At 58.7% G+C, this 18302-nt stretch overlaps 1 protein-coding gene across 2 annotated transcripts; it reads right to left on the bottom strand.

Annotated features, from left to right (window-relative positions):
* Positions 1-463: 463 nt before the first annotated feature.
* On the bottom strand, positions 464-9209 carry EFNA3 (ephrin A3). Of its 2 annotated transcripts, XM_017513451.2 has the most exons (5): positions 8983-9209; positions 2602-2915; positions 2067-2132; positions 1804-1881; positions 464-1590 (listed from the first exon to the last, which is right to left on the bottom strand). In XM_017513451.2, exons 1-5 carry the CDS (start codon positions 9108-9110, stop codon positions 1460-1462), a joined length of 717 nt encoding a protein of 238 aa, XP_017368940.1. In that variant the 5' UTR covers positions 9111-9209; the 3' UTR covers positions 464-1459. The 2 variants fall into 2 exon arrangements, with proteins under 2 accessions (XP_017368940.1, XP_017368942.1); XM_017513453.2 differs by lacking the exon at positions 1804-1881 and having other exon boundaries at positions 8983-9159.
* Between the last annotated feature and the right edge of the window lie 9093 nt (positions 9210-18302).

The following is an 18302-nucleotide window of genomic DNA, read 5'->3' as shown; positions in this document are numbered from 1 at the left end:
TCGATGCCCAAGCACACAAGAGAATGTTAAATTTCAGTTATAGGTGAGTGAAAATAAAGATGGGTTTTTTTTCTGCCTAGGTTCTCAAATCCCCTGAAATCCATAGACTCCAGTCAAGAACCTGAATTACAGAATGGAAGGAGAAGAAAATGTGGAAACCATAATTGATGGAGCCTTTCATTCCCTGTGTGAGAGATACGGTAACCAGTCTTTCTGGTGGGATACCTGAGGCTCAGAGAGGTTGAGTGATTTGCCCAAAGTCAACCAGGCCCAGCCTGGAGGCCCCTGTTGCCCTTTCCACGCAGCGCTGCCATTGTAAAGAAGATGAGCCGCAGAAAATGGTCTGAACACCTTGTTGTGACTCTTTGGCCCCAGTATTCCCTCTCTCACCCAGGCCCTGTGACCTGCAGGGTTTAACCAGTCTAACGGAAGGGTGATGGCCCTTGAAATCACACACACTCAGTTATTTTTATCTCCAGTTTATTTTTTTAGACTAAGAGCAGAGTATGAAAGTCACAGCCAAAGCACTTGAAAAAGGCCCAGGAGGACGGGTAGGACCACATAGGGTGAGCAGGGCAAGGTCCTGGGAGATGGTTCCCGGCTCAGGGCTGGAAGGGAGGGGGCGTTGTTGTTTCACGGTCTCCAAAAGTGTCTGTGCGTTGCATAGGTCCTGTCTTCACAGAAGACAAAAGAGGGGCCAGGGGGTCCCCCGGGTGTGGGGGGCCTAGCCTGGTGGGAAAGGGGTCTGAAGCTGGAAGGGGAAGTCAAGAAAGGTCGGGGGTTAAGGAGGGAAGGGACTCTGTCTGTCTGTACATTATATATAGAGATATAGAGTCTGTACATGCCTGCCTGGCACCCCAATGCCCACCCCTCGCCATCCTTGTCCACTGCCCGCCCCCCCCAGGGGTGTCTACTTGTAAACTTGGTTTCAATCCAAACCACAATCCTGGAAGTGGGAGTGGGGGAGGAGGACGTGCTTATTGCTGTAAACAGGGGAAGCAGGCAGCAGGCAGTGCTGCCCCTTGCCCATCTAGTCCCCTCCCCATGTTCTGCCCCTGGAGGAGAGCGATGGGGGTGCCTCCCACGCTTCGATTTGCTCTCTGTGGGGGCATATGTCTCTCTGGGGGACAAAGGGAGAGGGCACCAGGAGTGAGGGAAAGGTACCAGGGGCCAGGGAGTCCTGAGGACTGCCTGTTTCAGCCCCCAAGTTTGGTACCAAACATTACCAGAGCCACAAGGCCACCTGGGACCCATGGCTGTCCCTGCACCTGGTCCACTACAGTGCCCTACCTGGGGGGAAGGGGTAGAGGGGGCGGGCACAGATGTATGGTGCAGGCCCCACTTCCAGCCATGGGATGGGGGGTCCAGGCCCCACTACTGGGCTTTCCTTGGAGAGGCCAAAGGCTCCCTGCTCCTTCCAAGCCCCGCCCCATCTTTCCCCACCAGGGGAGGGGCAGAGCTAGGAGGCCAAGAACGTCATGAGGAAAAAGGCGATGCCCACGGCCAGGGGCAGCTGTTCCCGTTTGGGGCTGGTCCCGCTGATGCTCTTCTCAAGCTTGGGCACCTGAGGGTTCTCTCCCTCAAAGTCTTCTGTGGACAGAGGAACAGAGAGACTGGTGAGGGCTGGGTTGCGCGCCGGGGCAGGGGCACGCGGCAGCGGCAGCAGCAGTGGAGCCAGGGTCGTGACCACCCACGGGGTAGGAAGGGTCAGTGCCCCCGGGGAAGGCATGCGAGGTGAGCAGGCACCGGGGTGGGGGGCTGCGGTTCCAGCAGTGGCCACCAGAGGGCGCTGCGCAGACTCACCCAGCACGTTGATCTTCACATTGGGGCCCATGGTGAACTGGGGGAGAGTGGGGACCGGCTTCTCCCCGGAGTGCGATGCTGCGGGGTGGGGTGCGAGTGGGGAGAGAGGAGGGGAGAGTCAGGGCCAGGATTCCCTCCCCTTGCTACGGCTGGGGAGCAAGCCCCCCTCACCTGTGCCCTCCGCCCCCACCCCCAGGAAGCCAGGGGAGCCCCAAAGCAGGGAGCTGAAGGTGGGGTCGAGGCTCGGAGCCGATTCTACTCACTGGAGGCGCAGCAGACGAACACCTTCATCCTCAGACACTTCCAATGCAGGTTGTGGGTGGGCGTGGCTGGGGAGGAGACCGGGCCTGAGTCATTTTCGCCCAATTTGTGCCCAGTGCCCTCCCTCAGCGGCTCTATTTCTTACCCCCTTCAAACTGCCCCCCTCGGGAGGTCTCCTTCAGGAGCTCCCCTACCCTTTGGACACGGGTCACTGTAGCTCCGCCGTCAACCCTAGAAGCCCCTTTGGTCCCACCCCTCAAGAAACTGGGATCCCTGATGTTCGAACCCCAGAATGTCCCTCACAGAGACAGCGATTCTCCGTAGCCCATACTTGGGACTGTCACGAAACTCCTTTCTTGGCCCCACGACCTCGTCTGAGCTGAACCCCTGAGGCGCCCCATGCCCACGCCTCCTCCCGCGTCTCTCAGCCCCTAGACCTGGCGCCGGCCGCGCCGGCCCCGCCCCGGGGCCTCAGGGCTCCACCCCCCGGCTGTCACTCAGACTCGCGCTCTGGCCCGCCCGGCCGCCGTCACTTACAGATGTAGTAGTACTCGTGGCCGGCGTGGAACTCGTAGCCCAGCGAGAAGGCGCTGTAGCGCTGGAACTTCTCCGAGAACTTGAGCGGGCCCCCGGGGGCGGCGGGACGGTTGCACTCCCAGCGCTTGAAGCCCTGGCTGGCGTTGCAGGTGCGGTAGCCGCTGCGGCTCACCATGTACAGCACGTACTGCTCCGCCCCGCCTCCGGGCCCCGGCCCCGCCCCGGGGCCCACCCCCGAGCTGTTGTAGTGCGGGCAGTAAATATCCAGATAGTCGTTCACGTTCACCTGCACGGTGTAGCCCTCTCGCCGCAGGCTGTGGGGAAGAGGAAGCGGCTCAGAGAGAAGAAACCCCAAAGGCAAGCCGCTTTCCGTCTGACCGCTCCGCAGCCCCTCCCCAGGGTCCGCGGGGCCTCCCGACTTTTCCTCCAAGCTTCCTCGCGGCTCAGCCCTGTCTCTGTCCCCGGGGCCCTAGTGCCGCCGCTCCCTGAACTCTCCTTCCGTGCCCTCCTTCTTGGTCTGTCCTTCGCCTGGTGGCCACCAGAGGGTAGCAAAGGCGCAGGAAAGCGCTGCCTGCCTCCAAAGAAAAGGAGGCGAGGGAGAGGGGCGGAGGGAAGCAGGGAACGCACGCTTTGGTTACCACAGAAACGGCGCAGGCCCCAGCGACTCCCAGACCCAGGCCCGGATTTCCTCCGTCCATCCCCCGTAATTCAGCAGCCGGGAGGAGGAATGGAAGGGATGGAAGCCAAGGGTGAACGTGGGAGGGATCCCTTCCGAGGGACACACACACCCTCCATCGCTTCTCCCAGCATGCTTCCCTGCGGCTGCCAGTCCACCCCCGGGGCCAGTCCGACAGGACCTGCCCTCACAGACGCATGTATGGAGGCTTCATGCATATACCTGCATAAGTTCTATGGCACACACACAAATATGTCCACCGCCCACTCATAGGCGGCAGACACATAGAAAAGCTGGGCTGTATGTGTGTTGGCCTGTATGCCAGTACTGGCTGACCCCACCAGTCTGGGGCTCTCTCCCTGCCCTCCCCACACGACAGTATCACTGGCTTCTGTACCTTGAGTCCCCTGACGGAGACCCCACCCTGAGGCCAAGGACAAGTAGGCTCCCAGGAACTTGAAACAACAGATGAGGGAACTAAGGGACTCATCACCAAGACTCCACGTGGCATCATGCCAACCAGCCCAAACTTCTGTCTCATTGGGCACCTCCTTCCTCAACCTGGCACCATGGCCCCCCTTAATAATGCTGGGCAGAGCAGTGGGCACAGGGCCTAGACAAGATGGCTGCACCTCTTATTTCCCTGATCCCTCTTTGGGACAGAGAAGCAGATGCTGGGTCCCTTGTAATCCCCACCTGCCTTGCTAGTCTCCATCAAAGTGTTGGTCTTAACACCTTCGATGGTGGTACTGAGCTGCGTGAGGACGGAGAAATCTCTGAATGGAGAAAGAAACTCGGAGAGGGGGCAGGGGTTTTCCCTAATTTCTTTAGAGTAAGAATGCACATATCTTGGCAGTGCAAGTAGAGTGTGGTGGACACAGAAAGGCATGGGGTACTTGGCAGAATGTCAAAGTATGGGGTCCCTAGTCCCTGGGAGCTCCCTGCGGGGAGGGACTGGCTCCCCATGTCACCAGGCACCACCCAGTTCCCCAAACAGTACAGTAATTAGATCCATTAAAAAAATGAGCGGGAAGGCTTCTGCACGGGGTGGGGCCTTGAGGGTCCGTCCCCCCACATCCTACTTCCTTAGCTTTGCCTGTGCTGTCCCCTCCACCAGCAACCCATTCCAAGCCTGGCAGTGAGGCACAGAGAACTGATGTTTGGGTACCCCAGTAAGAATTCGCACAGCCTCCTTGGGTCATCAGGAATGCCACCAGCCCCACTCGGTTCCCATGGGAGTAATGGGTCATTCAGGCCCCTCCCTTGCCCTGGTACTCAGGTGGGCAGAGTCTCGGCCTGGGGCACTGGGAGCAGGAAAACGGGTTAGACCAGGCCTGGCTCCAAGCTGCCACCCTAGACTTGCCTGTCCATCGCCAACTCCATAGTCTGTTCCTCCCCTCGGGCTTTGGGGAGAGGGCCGGCCGCCAGTGGTGAGGGTGTGAGGTCTGGAGCAGCTGTACAGCCACATTGGGACCTCTGTCTTTGAGCCTCACCCATGTTTCCAGTCCCACTCTGAAGCAGCTCCTCCCTGCTGTGCCACCCAGTTCCCCTGACAACACACCCCATTCCAGCAGAGAGGAAGCCAACACCCAAAGTATTCCTACAGGTAATTCAATTTCCTCCACAAGGCAGGACTAGCCTTTTAAAAAAGGTTGTTGGGCGACCACAGGTGAAGGGAAGCCATCTGTTACATACTCCTGCGCTAGGTGGGAGGAACAGCCCCTGAAATGCTCCCCAAGACTGGGCATGTGAGAGAAAGACCTGCCAGTGGGGTGGCTGGGCCCAGTTGGTACACAGAGGGCACGGGGACAAACGGGGTGGGAGCCAGGAATTCCCAGCCACAACTCTTTGGAGATCCAGCGTGTCTGCTTGGCTTGGGCGCTTTAATTGAATCTGTCATCCTCCCTCCCCTCCTCTCCCTAGCAGTGCGGAGACCGAGGTGCCGCTAGGCCCCTGAGAAGCTCCGCAGCTAACCCCGCCTCCAGGGCCGCACCTCCTGCGGAAGGGTGGGGGTGGGCTGGGACCTGGGGACCGGGTTGTGCCCTGCCCATTCGTACTGTTCTAGCTTCTTGCTCCACTTCATCTCCTGTAGCCTCTCGCCTCTTTTGCAGAAAGGCAAATGACGACACACCCCATTTGGAGGGAGTGTCCCCTCACCCCGTTATTTCGGTCTCTCCCGACTCTCACCGCCTCTGAGGTGCATCCGGACGCGCCTCTCTCTCTCTCTCTCTCTCTCTCTCTCTCTCTCTCTCTCTCTCAGTGACCCCCCTTTAGCCCGGAGTGTCCGCGGAGGGGACGAGGGGGCGGAGCGGGGAAGGAGCAAACTTCTCCCCTTACCCGGAGCAATTAGGGCAGGTAAACAGAGTGTCTAAGAAGACCAGGGAGTAGGAAAAGGATCCCAGGGGGCCCTGAACTTGTTAAATCCTCGCCACCCCTCACCCCCAGCCCCGGCCTTAGACGCCGTGCTGCAGACTTAAAGGGGTAGAGGAAGAACATAGACCCGGGTTCCTCTTCCCTCTAGCGCGCGCCCCCGAGGCTGCGCGCCGCCCGCTCCAGCAGGCGAGGCCGGACCACGTGTGCGCGGCGTGGGGTCCGCGCGCCCGGGCTTTGAGGGTGGTGGCGGTGGTGGCGGGAACGCTCGCGGGGCGGCGGTTGCACGCTGACACCCCTGCGCCCCTCAAGCGCCCTGGGCCGCGGCGCCCCACCCGTCCCAGTCTGGCTAGTCCTGGTCTGGGCGTAGGGCTTCCCTGGGCCGCGTCGGGTGGGGGAGAATCAGCGCGCCCGACACCTCCGCCCCTCCTCCCTGCGACAGCGGCGGCGGCGGCGGCGAAGGTTTATTGATCTGCAGCGGCGGAGAGGAGCGCGAGACCCGCCGAAAGCGAGACACAGAGACGAGTGAGGGGGAGACACACACCGAGAGGGGAGGTTGGCACAGGCCGGATTCACTGAAAGGTGAAAGGAAGGGAGACACGGCGCGCGAGAGAAGCCAGAAACCAAGAGAGGCAGGGAAGAGAACGAGAACCCAGAGAGTCTTGGAGAACAGGAGGGACAGACAGGCCAGAGAGGCCCACAGACGGCAGAGATGAGAGAGAGACGCAGAGAGAAGCAGGGACAGGGAAGGATGCAGGGCTGAGACTCAGAGACTGGGAGACAACACAGAAAAACCATCAGGGACATAGTAGAGCCTCAACAAATATTTGTTGAATGAATGTATGAATGAGAGAGAGATCAGCAACAGAAACATTTCAGAGATAGGTCGAGAGACAGTTATAGAACGATGTTCCCTAGGCTTCTTGAGACAGGGGCGAATACCAACATCCTTGCTCAGTTCTGCAAAGAAATGAAACACAGGCCGGGGGCATACATTTGGCCATCGGCCATCCCTCTCCCCCTCCACCAAGTTCAATTCCCGGCTTAGGCGACTCCTCGACCTCACACTCTCATGCATCCCTCCAATACAGCCCCCCACCCCCAGTTTCTGGGCCAGGTTGGTAACAGGTATCGCCTATTCCAGGGGACTAAACGGAAGGACTGAGTGGGGAGCAGAGGGCTAGGTCGCGGCGGGTGTGCAGGGCACTGCCCCCAGGTCTGTCAAAGGAGGCCGACGCACGTGTCCCACCAGCACCCTCCCACGTGACCCCCAGGAGGCGGGGTCGCAAGACCCTCCCCACGTGACCCCAAGGGGCAGAGACCCTCCACACGTGACGGGAGGTGGGAGCCAGGAGCCCAGCTCACGTGACTAGGGGGAGGGGGCGCAGGAGCCTGTGGCTTGGTCGGCCCCGCCCCCAGCTCCCCGGCCCTCTCCACTCTCGGCTCCGGAGCACGTCGCTCTCACGATTTATGGGGCCGCGGCTGCCGCAGTGAGGGAGCCGGGGAGCCCGGGCGCAGCGGCAACAAAGGCCCGGGAAGCGAGGCGGGGGCGGCGGCAGTCTCCTGGCCCGGTGTGCGCCCCCTCCTACCTCTGCCGGTCCAGGCCCGCACGGAGTAGAGAGGACAGAAAGGAGGCTCCCGGAACCCGGGTTCCCCCACCCCCTCCCTGAGCTTTCACCTGCGCCCAGGTGTATGCGGGGGAGGGGAACCTGATCAACACCTCCCCCCACCAAACCTATTCCCGCATCCCCCCACCGCCCGGCTCTAGCTTCCCCTAAGAACGCCGAGGTGCCCCAAGGGTGGCGGGGAACCCAGGGCCCCTCACCTGCGAGCTCTCCGTTCCCCGCCAGACTCTAGCGGGGTGGGGGGGCAGACGTGTGAGTCTGGGGGAGGGGGCTGAGCTAGATAGAGCTGGAGTGTCATCTCCCAGCGCCCCCCGGAGTTCTCGAAGTCCCGCTCCGGGGGGGAGGGGCCACGTCCCCACCCCCGAGGTTTCCATGGGAAGCGAGAGGGGGGCGTCGTTGGCTCATCCCCACCCCCAGTCTGACACTCCGGGCGCGAGGAGGGAGAGAGGGGGAGGCGCGGAGCCCCAAACAACAAAGAGCGGAGCGGCGAGCGGCAGCCCCTCCCCCGGGAGGTTGGGGGTCGCGGCAGCCCGGCCCTCCCGGTCCCCTCCCCTGGGGTCTGGCCATTTGCTCCCTGGTCAGCCCCCGGGGTGGGGAGCCAGAGGCAGTGCTGCCGCCACCGCCCGGGCAGGTGTGACAGTGACCCCAGCGTCCCCAGGGATCACCCCCTACCAACACACAGACACATACTAAGGTGGCCGGGGTGATACACACGGCGGCTCGGCGGGGAGGAGAAGACAAGGGCAGCAAGGACTGAGCAGAATGAGGACCCGGCCCCGCAGCCAGCACCCGGCCGCCGCGCCACACACCCCGGGAAACCACACGGCCGCCCTGACACCCGCCCAGACCGCGGCGGCGCCAACAGCCACCCCAGCCCAGACGCAGTCCGGCCGCGCGGACAGCGACCGCAGCCCCTTCCCCGACCCGCCGCCCGCTCCCACCCCCAGACGATCGCCGACGCAGACACACAAATCACACACTCAGACATACACGCACACTGACAGCCGCGCACGCCCGCTCACACTTGGAGCCATTCGCCGTCCCCAGCCCGGGCGTGTGTGTGCTTGTGTGACACACCGACATCTCCCTGCCTCCTTCCCTCTTGCCGGTACCCCACGTTCCCATCCTAACCAAGCAGCATTCCCAGGGCCCCCCAACTCGGCGACCCAGCCCTAGCTCACCCCAGCTGGGCTTATCCATACAACCAAGACAACCCAATCGCCTTCCTTCTAGGGAGGTGCTAGGTCGGACTCCCTACCTCAGCTCTGGACCCCACTTTTAAAAGAGGGTGTCCTAGACAGAACCCCTGGAAGCCTTCATGGCCCAAAACAGGTCACCCTGGGCCCCAAAATGCGGCGGCCTATCGCCAGCACACCACTGACCCCAAACCCCAGCCCAGCTGGGGGAACTGTGGGACCGCGGCATGCTATTCCAGTGGCGGGTGCGGAGAAAAGCCAAGATGGGGTGGGGGGGCCACTCCAGCAGCCTCCTCCGCACGGCCCGGGCGCTCCTGACTATAGCCCAACAGCCCCTTCTGACACCCCCGAGTTTCTTAGACGCCCACAGAGTGCGTCCCCCTCTCCGTCACCTCCCAGGCCCCAGCTCTGGTCTCCCAGGACTCCCACCCTGGGTTCCCCTAGGACTTCTGGGCCCCACCGGCTCCCCCTCCCACTGACACGGGACGCGCGGACTCCCAGGCCCCCGACTCACTGCTGGTTGGAGCTGTTCCAGTACACCGCATGCCGGTTTCCCAGCGCCCCTCCAGGCCCTTGGGCCAGCAGCGGCAGCAGCGGCACGGGCACGAGCAGCAGCAGCAGCAGCAGCGGAGCCGCCGCCATCCCCGGAGCCGCCGCCGCCGCCGCCCCCCGACTGAGCCCCGCGCTCCCGGCTTCTCCGCTTCCCAGCTCCCTGCTGCCGCCGCCGCCGGCCTCCAGCCTTAGGCCACGCCCCCAACACTTCCCTCCGCCCTCCTGGGCGCGCCCCCGAAAGCCCCGCCCCTGGCGCGCCCCCGACAGGCCCCGTCCCGCTCCGGCCGGGAGCGCGCGATGCGTGGGAGGTGGGGCCCGTGTTGCCCCCTTGGGAAAGACCGGCGCGTGCCTCGTCTCTGCCTTTTGGGTTCAGTTTGCTACAACTGGTCCTCGGCCTTTTGCTCCCTAGGCTGGATTTCCCAGAAAGATTTGGGAACCCAAGATGAGGATCTCGATGTCAGGGAAACCCTTTCATCTCTCGGAAGCGGGGGGAGGGAAGGTTGGTGGTGGTGGTGAAGGAGCAGACTTGACAAGAAGTTGGGGGGTCCAGGACCTCTTAGTAAGTAGGGCTGGACCCCCTTCCCTTCTGAACACTGTGGCCCTCGCTGCGTCCATGCCCCTTTCTCGTGTACATGAGGACCCAGGTGGGCACAGAAGGGTGGTGGAGAGTCCTCAGCTGGCACCAAGGCCCTGACAGCTGGTGACCTGAAGCCCCCCAGCTGGGCATGAGGCTTGCTTTTCTTGGAGGAGGAGTGAAAGAGCTCAGCCCCCAGAATGGCAATACTGGGTGATGTAAGGGCCTTCAGCGGTCCAGAGCCCAAGGCGAAGGAGGGGGCCAAGGAGAGAGTCAGCTGGGGCAAAGCAGGCTTCCCTGGACACCTACAAAGGAGGCACTTAGGCAGGGCCTCTCCCGAGGCAGCCAGGGGTGCCCCCAGGCATTCTCACTCCTACTCTCAGAGACGTGGATCCTGAGGCAGAGGGCAGAGCACCTTGTGTTCCAGCTCTCACCACAGTCACTGTCCTCACAGTGACACCCAAGCACACACATCACACACACACATTCAGGAAAACAGGTGCAGTCACCCAAAGGCAGAGAATGTAGAGACAGAAGCACCTGACATAGACATACGGACACACAGCTATGCCTTGCAGACGCATCCAGGAAAGGACACTATCAGACTGCTAGAGATCAGGAGAAACCCAGGCACAGAGACACAGGAGCACACACCTCTGCACATCCACACGTGACACACGTAAACCCGCATGCATCCCAATACACACAGTTTCATGCTCTCTTCTCGCTTCCTAGGAAATAGAAGTTCAGGAAAAGGATTCAGAAACCAGACCTAAGGCTATCCACCCCTTAACTCGGCTCTTTTGGAGAGTCCCAGACCAGGCAGAACCAGGCCTAACTGGGTTCTCAGAACCCAAGCCAACCACCTGTGTCCAGGGAGATAGGCATGCCGCTACTTTGCTTCTGTCCTGTGGGAGAGGGAACATGCAGGCGCCCCTCATCTGCTTATCTGTGGCAGGACAGGGTCTTGGCCGCAAGTCATCTTCAGGTGCTAGGCTGGGGGCAGGGGTGGTGCCATCTGTGTCTGACTGCTGCCAGGCGAGAGTAGGTTCTGTCCTCTCTGGGCTTCTCTCCACCCCAGGAGATTTCTTCCTTCTCAGGAGCCAGAAAATAAATTAGGCCCCTTGGGATGGGAGTGGGGGACTTTGCAAACAGCTCTCCCTCCCCGCAGGCTCCTCATCTCCAGAGAGATTTGTTTGACCCAAATGATGCTAACCTGCTTACTCCAGGTGCCACAAATCCCAGCCCCTCCTCTCAAATCACATTCCTTGCCCCACAAGGCCAGCTTCTCTCTGCAGGGCCCACAGTTGGCAGAGACGTTGCCCGTATTCATAGTGAGTGGGAGCTTGCTGGTTTGGTCTAGGACTTTAAATTCCATTTTAGAAAACACATATCCCTGTTGAGAGAATCAAGGTTTTGCTTAAGGATTTGGGCCTTTTTCTATAAGGCCTGGGTACTTAGAATCTAGCACCCCCACACCCACCCACCAATAATAACTGAGCCCTTCTCAGAATCTGGAGCCCTCTCCACAGGATTTCAGCAGCTCTCTCTATGGGGTCGAGGCCTCTGGTTTTGAAGTTGAGATACTCTCTGTAGGGCCTAGGCCTGTATCCATGGGATCTACTGCTTTGTCCACCTGGGGCTCTATCCATAGGGCTGCTAGCTGATTTGGGCCTTTGTGTGAATTAGAAAAAGTACCCTTCTTTGCAGGCTCAGTCCCTAGGGTGCCTCTCTTGGCAAGTGGTGGCTTTGTGCAAAACAAAGGTGCTGCTTCCTTCAGTGAGTGGTGGCTCTGTGTGGCTCCCTGTCTTAGTGAGGGAGCTTGGGCTGATGTCCCCTTCCCCTTTGTGCCATGCACAAACTGTACAGCTATATATGGCAATTCTGTCTACAGGACACGTGCTTCTAGTTATAATGCCTATGCCTGTCTATAGGCCTCTATTCATAAGGTCTGGGCTTCTCTAGGGACTGAGCCCCTGTGTGTAAGATCTGAGCCACTGTCCACATGCCTGGGGCCTAATCTAAAGGCTTAGGCCTCTCTCTGTGGCATGAGAGTCACGGAAGGACCCAGGCCTCTATTGATGGGGTCTAGACATTTGTGTATAACTGTAACTCAAGTTGTTCCTGTGATCCACCACAGTAGGAATATATTTTGCATTGCAATTCGGTAACACACACACACTCATACACACACACACACTCATACACACACACATACAACTGAATATGTTTCATGAAACAATATGTACCCTTACTACAGAGTATGCACTCTAATATTTTCCTCTGTTCTAGTCTTAAAAGTAAAAACAATAAAATAAAAAGCTGGTTGAGGCCCATAAAATTGACTTATTGACTTCATCCCCAATGGATCACAATCTATAGTGTGAAAAACTGGTGTCTAAGGCCTGATAGGATGAGGGCCTCTGTGGAGGCTGGGGCTCCCTCCATGGGGCTGGCCCTGTTTTCAGGGCTTCAGGCCTCCTCCTCCTCACCCACAGGCTCTGACCCTTGGGCTTGCGAGTTCACTGCTGGCTGCCACAGTCTCTCCAGGGGCACTGAGCTCAGCTCCTGGGAGGACTCTAACATGGTGCCTCACTCTCCTCCATCCCTCAGAGGCCAAGGAAACAGGGAGAGGAGCAGGTGTGGGGCAGAGGGAGTTCTCAGGCTGTGTGGCCCAAGGCAGCTCCTGGGACAGTGTGTGGCACCACAGAGCTGAGCTGTGTTCAGTAAATCATGGAGGCTAGGGCCTGGGGAAGGGGAGGTCAGGAGGGAAGCAGGGTCCATGGATAAATAATTCATTAAACAAATAAACAAGGAGCCTGTGAGAGGCAAGATCAGGCACACGTTTGAGTGAGAGGCAGCTGCCAGCTCCAGGCAGGAAATATTCACAGTTCTGCACCTCACACGGGGCCCGTGTGTGCCCCCAGCCCAGGCAGGCTGTTGGTGCAGTCCTAGCAGGGAAACCTGGATGCCACAGGAGGGGGATGCACATGTCTTCTGGCTTCCAAGCGTGTGTGTCAGCATGGCTCCGCGGGTGCTCTGACATCCTCGAGCTCACATGGAACCACATCCATGACTGACAGCAGGAACATGGTGTGCTGCTGTGTGGTCCAGCTCACAGGAAATTAGCATGCAGGGCTTGGTGGGTGGCGTCGGGGTGTAATCACCTCTGATTCTAGTCCTGTCCTGATCCCTCTGATGAGACCAGCAAGCCAAGAAGCCTGGAGCAGGGAGGCAGCTCTGGGGTGTTACGTAGAGGTGTGTGTGAGTCTTCTGAATGTATTTCCAGAAAAGATGAGAGGAAGGTGATATTGGCCCAGCAGTGAGCTGCCTGGGCTTGGATTTGAATTCCAGTTCTACCACTCACTAGCTATGCTAGCCACTTAACTTCTCTGAGACTGCTTCCTCGTCTGTAAAATAATGCCCCACCTCAGGGAGCTGGTCCTTATGAGGATTAAGATACATAATGTCGGCCGGGCGCGGTGGCTCAAGCCTGTAATCCCAGCACTGTGGGAGGCCGAGGCGGGTGGATCACAAGGTCAAGAGATCGAGACCATCCTGGTCAACATGGTGAAACCCCGTCTCTACTAAAAATACAAAAAATTAGCTGGGCATGGTGGCGCGTGCCTGTAATCCCAGCTACTCAGGAGGCTGAGGCAGGAGAATTGCCTGAACCCAGGAGGCGGAGGTTGCAGTGAGCCGAGATCGCACCATTGCACTCCAGCCTGGGTAACGAGAGCGAAACTCCGTCTCAAAAAAAAAAAAAAAAGATACATAATGTCTGGGAAGCACTTAGCACATGTTTAGGATCCAAGAGGCACTGGACTCATGGAGGGTTTCTTATAATGAAGAGGTTATTGCCAGGCGCGGTGGCTCACGCCTGTAATCCCAGCACTTTGGGAGGCCAAGGCGGGTGGATCCCAAGGTTGAGATTGAGACCATCCTGGCCAACATGGTGAAACCCCGTCTCTACTAAAAATACAAAAATCAGCCGGGCGTGGTGGAGCATGCCTGTGGTCCCAGCTACTCGGGAGGCTGAGGTGGAAGAATCACTTGAACCCAGGAGGCAGAGGTTGCAGTGAGCCGAAATTGCGCTACTGCACTCCAGCCTGGCAACAGAGCAAGGCTCCGTCTCAAACAAACAACAACAACAGCAAAATGAAGAGGTTATCTCCTGAGGTCTGCCCACCTAGACCAGCCCAGACTCTCTTTCCCATTTATGCTCCCTCATTTCCAAGCTTTCCTAACGGCTATCACAGTGAGAGATGTGACCTAGGGCTTGGAAAGTGTGGCAGGGGTAGGAAAAGATTAGATGAAATGAGGAGGTTACAGTCAAAAAAAAAGCTCACCATCCTTGACGGTGTGGAAAAAAGGGTCCTTGACCTTCTCCTCAGACTCCAGAGATTCTCCTTAAACCCTAAAAGTCTTCCTAGATCCAGACTTTCGCCAAAGTTTCATTTTCTAGAAAGTGGCTGCCATGCCCACGCAGTGGCTCGCACTTGCAATCAATCCTAGCACTTTGGGAGGCTGGGGCGGGAGGATGACTTGAGCCCAGAAGTCCAAGGCTGCAGTGAACTATGATCACACCATTGCCCTTCAGCCTGAGCAACAGAGTGAAACCCTGCCTCTTGAAAAAGAAAGAAAGGAAAAAAAAAAAAAAGAAAGAAAGAAAGGAAGGAAGAAAGTGACTTCGAGGAGGAAGAGAGACTGGAGCAGAGGTCTCTGAGTAGCTCACAACCAGTCCCCCACAACAAGTCTTCCCTGCCAGAGCTCTGGCCCCCACCCTCTGCCTAGTGATTGAAGGCTTCCTTGGCAAAGATGTTTGTGTCTGGGCAAAAACCCGAAGAGTGGCACCCTAGAGTGGGTGGGGAGAATCCAGGATGGAGGGAGCCTCGGAGGGCCAGGGTGGAGTATCTGGCGGCCGCCCAGTAAGCTCCAGCATTCCCCAGCCCTCTGTGTCCCCTGGAAAGGATCCGATCCCTGTGGGAGAGCCAGCGAACAGGTCTGAGCCGGCCTGCTCCTCCACAGACAGAAGAGGAACAGGTTGGGGGAGGGGGCCTGAGATCTTGGTGGGGAGGGATAGCAGTAACCCCCGTGTCTCTGTGTCTCCTCTGAGGAGTTAGGGACAGAGGGGACTGCGGCCTGGACACACCCTACCAAAGTCTGGGGCCCAACACTTTTCCTTCCTTGTTCAGCCTGCTGCCACTTGGGCAGCCAGGGGTCTGGGGCCCAGGTGTGAAGATGGTGCCTGCCCACCCTTTCCCAAGAAACCAACATCAGTTCTCCACTTCCCCTCCCCTGGGCTGGGCAGGTTCAGGCCAATCTGCTCAAGAGCTTCACAGCAAACATTGATCTGTAATAAAACCACAATGTGTTTCAGGAGAAGGGATTCCAGACACAACACACACACACTCACACACATATATACGATGCCAAACATGCAGCTCTGGGAGGGCGGACACCAGCAGTCCTGAAAACACATCCAGACACAGCCTCACACTGTCAAGCCTACAGACAGCATGACTTCTATACATCCCTCTCTGCTATAAACTTTGTCCTTCAAAATCAAAGCATTCTCTGACGACCCATTTTCCCTGTGTTCCCATAACACTTCATATATAGCTCTGTATTAGCATCTTCACTTTGCATTATAATTATTCATTGGCCAGTCTCTCTCCTCGGGCAATCTGAAGATCCCTTAAGGGAAAGGATCTTGTCTTCTGCAAGTGTGTATCCCCAGCATCTAGTATGCAGCCCAGTATTTACTTAGTAGGAGTAGGTGAGGTGCTTAGTAATTGTTGAATCAAGGAACAAAGGAATACAAGCATTCTCCCAGTGGGACACCATTTCTAGACTCCAGAAGCCCCCCGAGGATAACCGTGAACGCTGCTCAGGCCTCTGACCCTGGCTTCCTTTCTCTTGGTCCCCTCACCACCACTCAGCTCCCCAGAAGCCCTCCTTTCCTCCCCTTCCCTCAGTGTGAGACCACGAATTTGAGTTCCACCTGAGGGCTGGCAGGCGAGGTAAGGGTTAATGACACCTCATTAGTGTTTAATTGGAGGAAGGAAGCTGCCTTGGCACCAGACAGGTGGGCGGGCCTGCCCCTTGCTGGAACCAGGCATCCCTAGTTCCAGCACCCTGCCAGGCATGTGGGTGATTTGGCCCCGGAGACCCTCCACCCAGCCGGGGCACCTCCCCCACCACTGGCTTTGCCAATTTAGTCTCCAGGCAGTACAGACCAGCACTCCCCATCTGTCACCAAACATCCAGAGGGAGAACAAACTCCTTATCCTTTCTCCTGTAGCTGGCTTTGCCCCTATCCTGTCCCCAGCAGACACTGGAGAGTGGGAGGAGAGGTGGGGTATGAAGGTGGAGAACTGAGGGACAGATTACAGAGCCACTCAGGGATACATTCCAGAAACAGACAAGCGACAGGGCTGGGGATGTGGAGATGTCTGCCCACTTTGACCTTAAATGAAGAGAATGCAAATGAGATGCAGACGATATGCAGATGAACACAGGATCTCAGCACTAACATTCCTGGTGGCAGCAGCTCTGCACCCAGGACCCCAATGCTGTCGCCAATAACCAACCCACTCCTACTGTTTCTGCGTTAAGTTGTCCTGACCATTACTTTGAGTGAGAAAAAGCATCTCAAGAGAAATAAGAGCTTGCCGGGCTAGGGGTGCAGGACCTGGGAAGCTGAGCTCCACCGCATCCCATCCCAAGCACCCACCCAAGCTGCCACAGCAGCTCAGGCAAACATTACCCTCCGGGTTGCACTCGGACGCACCGTCGGTTGCTATGGGGACCCCCTCCTCACTTCCAGACCTGAACCAATGGGCATCACCGCTGATGACCTCATGCCCCAGGCCCCGGGATTCTATTGGCTATTTAGAAGCCAGAGTGCACCCTTTTCAATTGCGTCACCGCTGGGGATCCCCCGACGACCACAACTAGCAACTGGCCTACTGAAAGAAAGGCGCGCTAGAAGCTCACGCTGTGCTGAATGAATGAAAAATAGAGAAAGAAGGAACTAACAAAAGGGAAGAAGAAAAAGGGGAGGTGACAGAAAAAGAACAAAATTTCAGGGTTGAATCTGGAGAAGAAAAGGAAGATTTGCAACCCCAGAAAGTGTGGAGCAGGATTCCCGGTCGCTGAGACTCTCAGGCTTTCAAACAGGGTGATTGGGCGAGGTAAAAAGGAGTGGAATTTTCGCATCTATTCGGGAGAGACTAGGGCAGGCCCAGCAAATTGAGGGCCCCACCCTGAGCCACCTAACGCTACTGAGTTTAGGGGAGATCGGTGACGCCCCAAAACTTGCAGGTGTGCCCAGCCTCCTGGAACCGCACCCTGGAACGCGCCTCGAGGACTTCTCGTGGGTAGGCCCTGCGCAAGGAAGTCCTCCCAGCACCTGCAGCCGGTCTCGGGCCTATGAGTGGACTTGGCCCTGGCTTTCCTTGGGGACGCGCCCCGGGACTGAATCAGCCGCCCGCGCAGGCTATGAGGAAAGTGAGTGTAGGGAAGGCCGGCTTGGCCTGAGCGCCTGTGGCTGGGCGGTCCTAAGTTTACAAACCCCCGCCCCGCGCCCCACCTCCCCAGCCCCGCTCCCTGGGTCGCAGAGGCATCCGCCCTTGCACCTGCAAGGGGCCGGGCGGCCGGCAGGGGCGTGTGTCCGTGTTAAGTGGAAGGGCCCGACAGTGAGGGCGTGCGTCTGAGTGCGGGAAAGGCGACAGGGCCCCGCGTCTGTTTCGCACATGCGTTCTTATCAGCAGCGGATCCGCGCGCCAGCCCCAGCCGCGGGAGCGAGCGCGCCCGCCTTGTTCAGCGAAGAGCGGGGGTGGCCTGGGGCCGTTGGGAGCTGGGTGAGACCCCCACAGTTCTCAATTCAGGGCAAGGGCTGCTAACCAGTCGCTCCCAGTCTACTCCGCCTATGGCTTCACTTGGGAGGGGCGGAGGTAGCAGTAAGTCGGTTTCCACGGCAACGTATAGACACCCTCCTGGTTGACGGTAAAGATGGAACTTGAACCCAGGACCTGAAGACCGAGCCCATAGCTTCTCCAGCCGACGCCACCCTCTCCTCTGCGCCCCAGAGCCTCACCCCCGCTAAAGACCAAGGTTTGGGGTGAAGGTCCTGATACACGCACCTACCTACAAGAGGCATTTTCTGAAAGGTGGCCTCGAATGGGGGAAGGGACTGACTGGGGTCTGCTCTGCCCGCGGTGCTGCCCAAGGCCTCAGCCAGAGCAATGGAATTAACATGAACGATGACAGCCGAAATCGCCGCGTGGTGGCAGGGGACAGGGCAGCCGAAATCGCCGCGTGGTGGCAGGGGACAGGGCAGCCGAAATCGCCGCGTGGTGGCAGGGGACAGGGCACCCGCCCCCTCGGAGAGACCGGGATCTGACCTAGGTGTGCAAGAGGGTGGGGGAGGAGCTCGAAAACTCTAGCACCTCTGTGTCGGTCTCTGGACCCCTAGAGCCCTCCCTCCGCCCCCCTCCTCGTCTCCCCTGCACCCGCCTAACCGTGTTCACACGCTGCCTCTAGCTGCCGCAGCCGGGCCGAGCTAATCAGCACAACAGCCACCTATCGATCGCTGGCTCGGTGCCAGGCAGGCCGGCACCGTGCCAGTGGAGGCTGCGGGGCACCGGGGCGGGTAAAGCACAGCTGCAGGGGAAGGGGCGCCCCTTACCCAGGCACCACCCAGG

This window comes from Cebus imitator, unplaced genomic scaffold (assembly GCF_001604975.1).
Source record: "Cebus imitator isolate Cc_AM_T3 unplaced genomic scaffold, Cebus_imitator-1.0 Scaffold491, whole genome shotgun sequence".
Taxonomy (NCBI): Eukaryota; Metazoa; Chordata; class Mammalia; order Primates; family Cebidae; genus Cebus; species Cebus imitator.
The sequence above is the reverse complement of the archived record's forward strand: the minus strand, read 5'-3'. Positions and strand labels throughout refer to the sequence as shown.

Excerpts from the sequence above, each read along its gene's own strand:
- EFNA3 (XM_017513451.2), bottom strand. The coding sequence starts at position 9,110 with ATGGCGGCGGCTCCGCTGCTGCTGCTGCTGCTGCTCGTGCCCGTGCCG. Across the intron at positions 2,916-8,982 it reads TGGAACAGCTCCAACCAGCA|CCTGCGGCGAGAGGGCTACA; the intron begins GTGAGTCGGGGG and ends TCTTCCCCACAG. Across the intron at positions 2,133-2,601 it reads CCACGAGTACTACTACATCT|CCACGCCCACCCACAACCTG; the intron begins GTAAGTGACGGC and ends TCTCCTCCCCAG.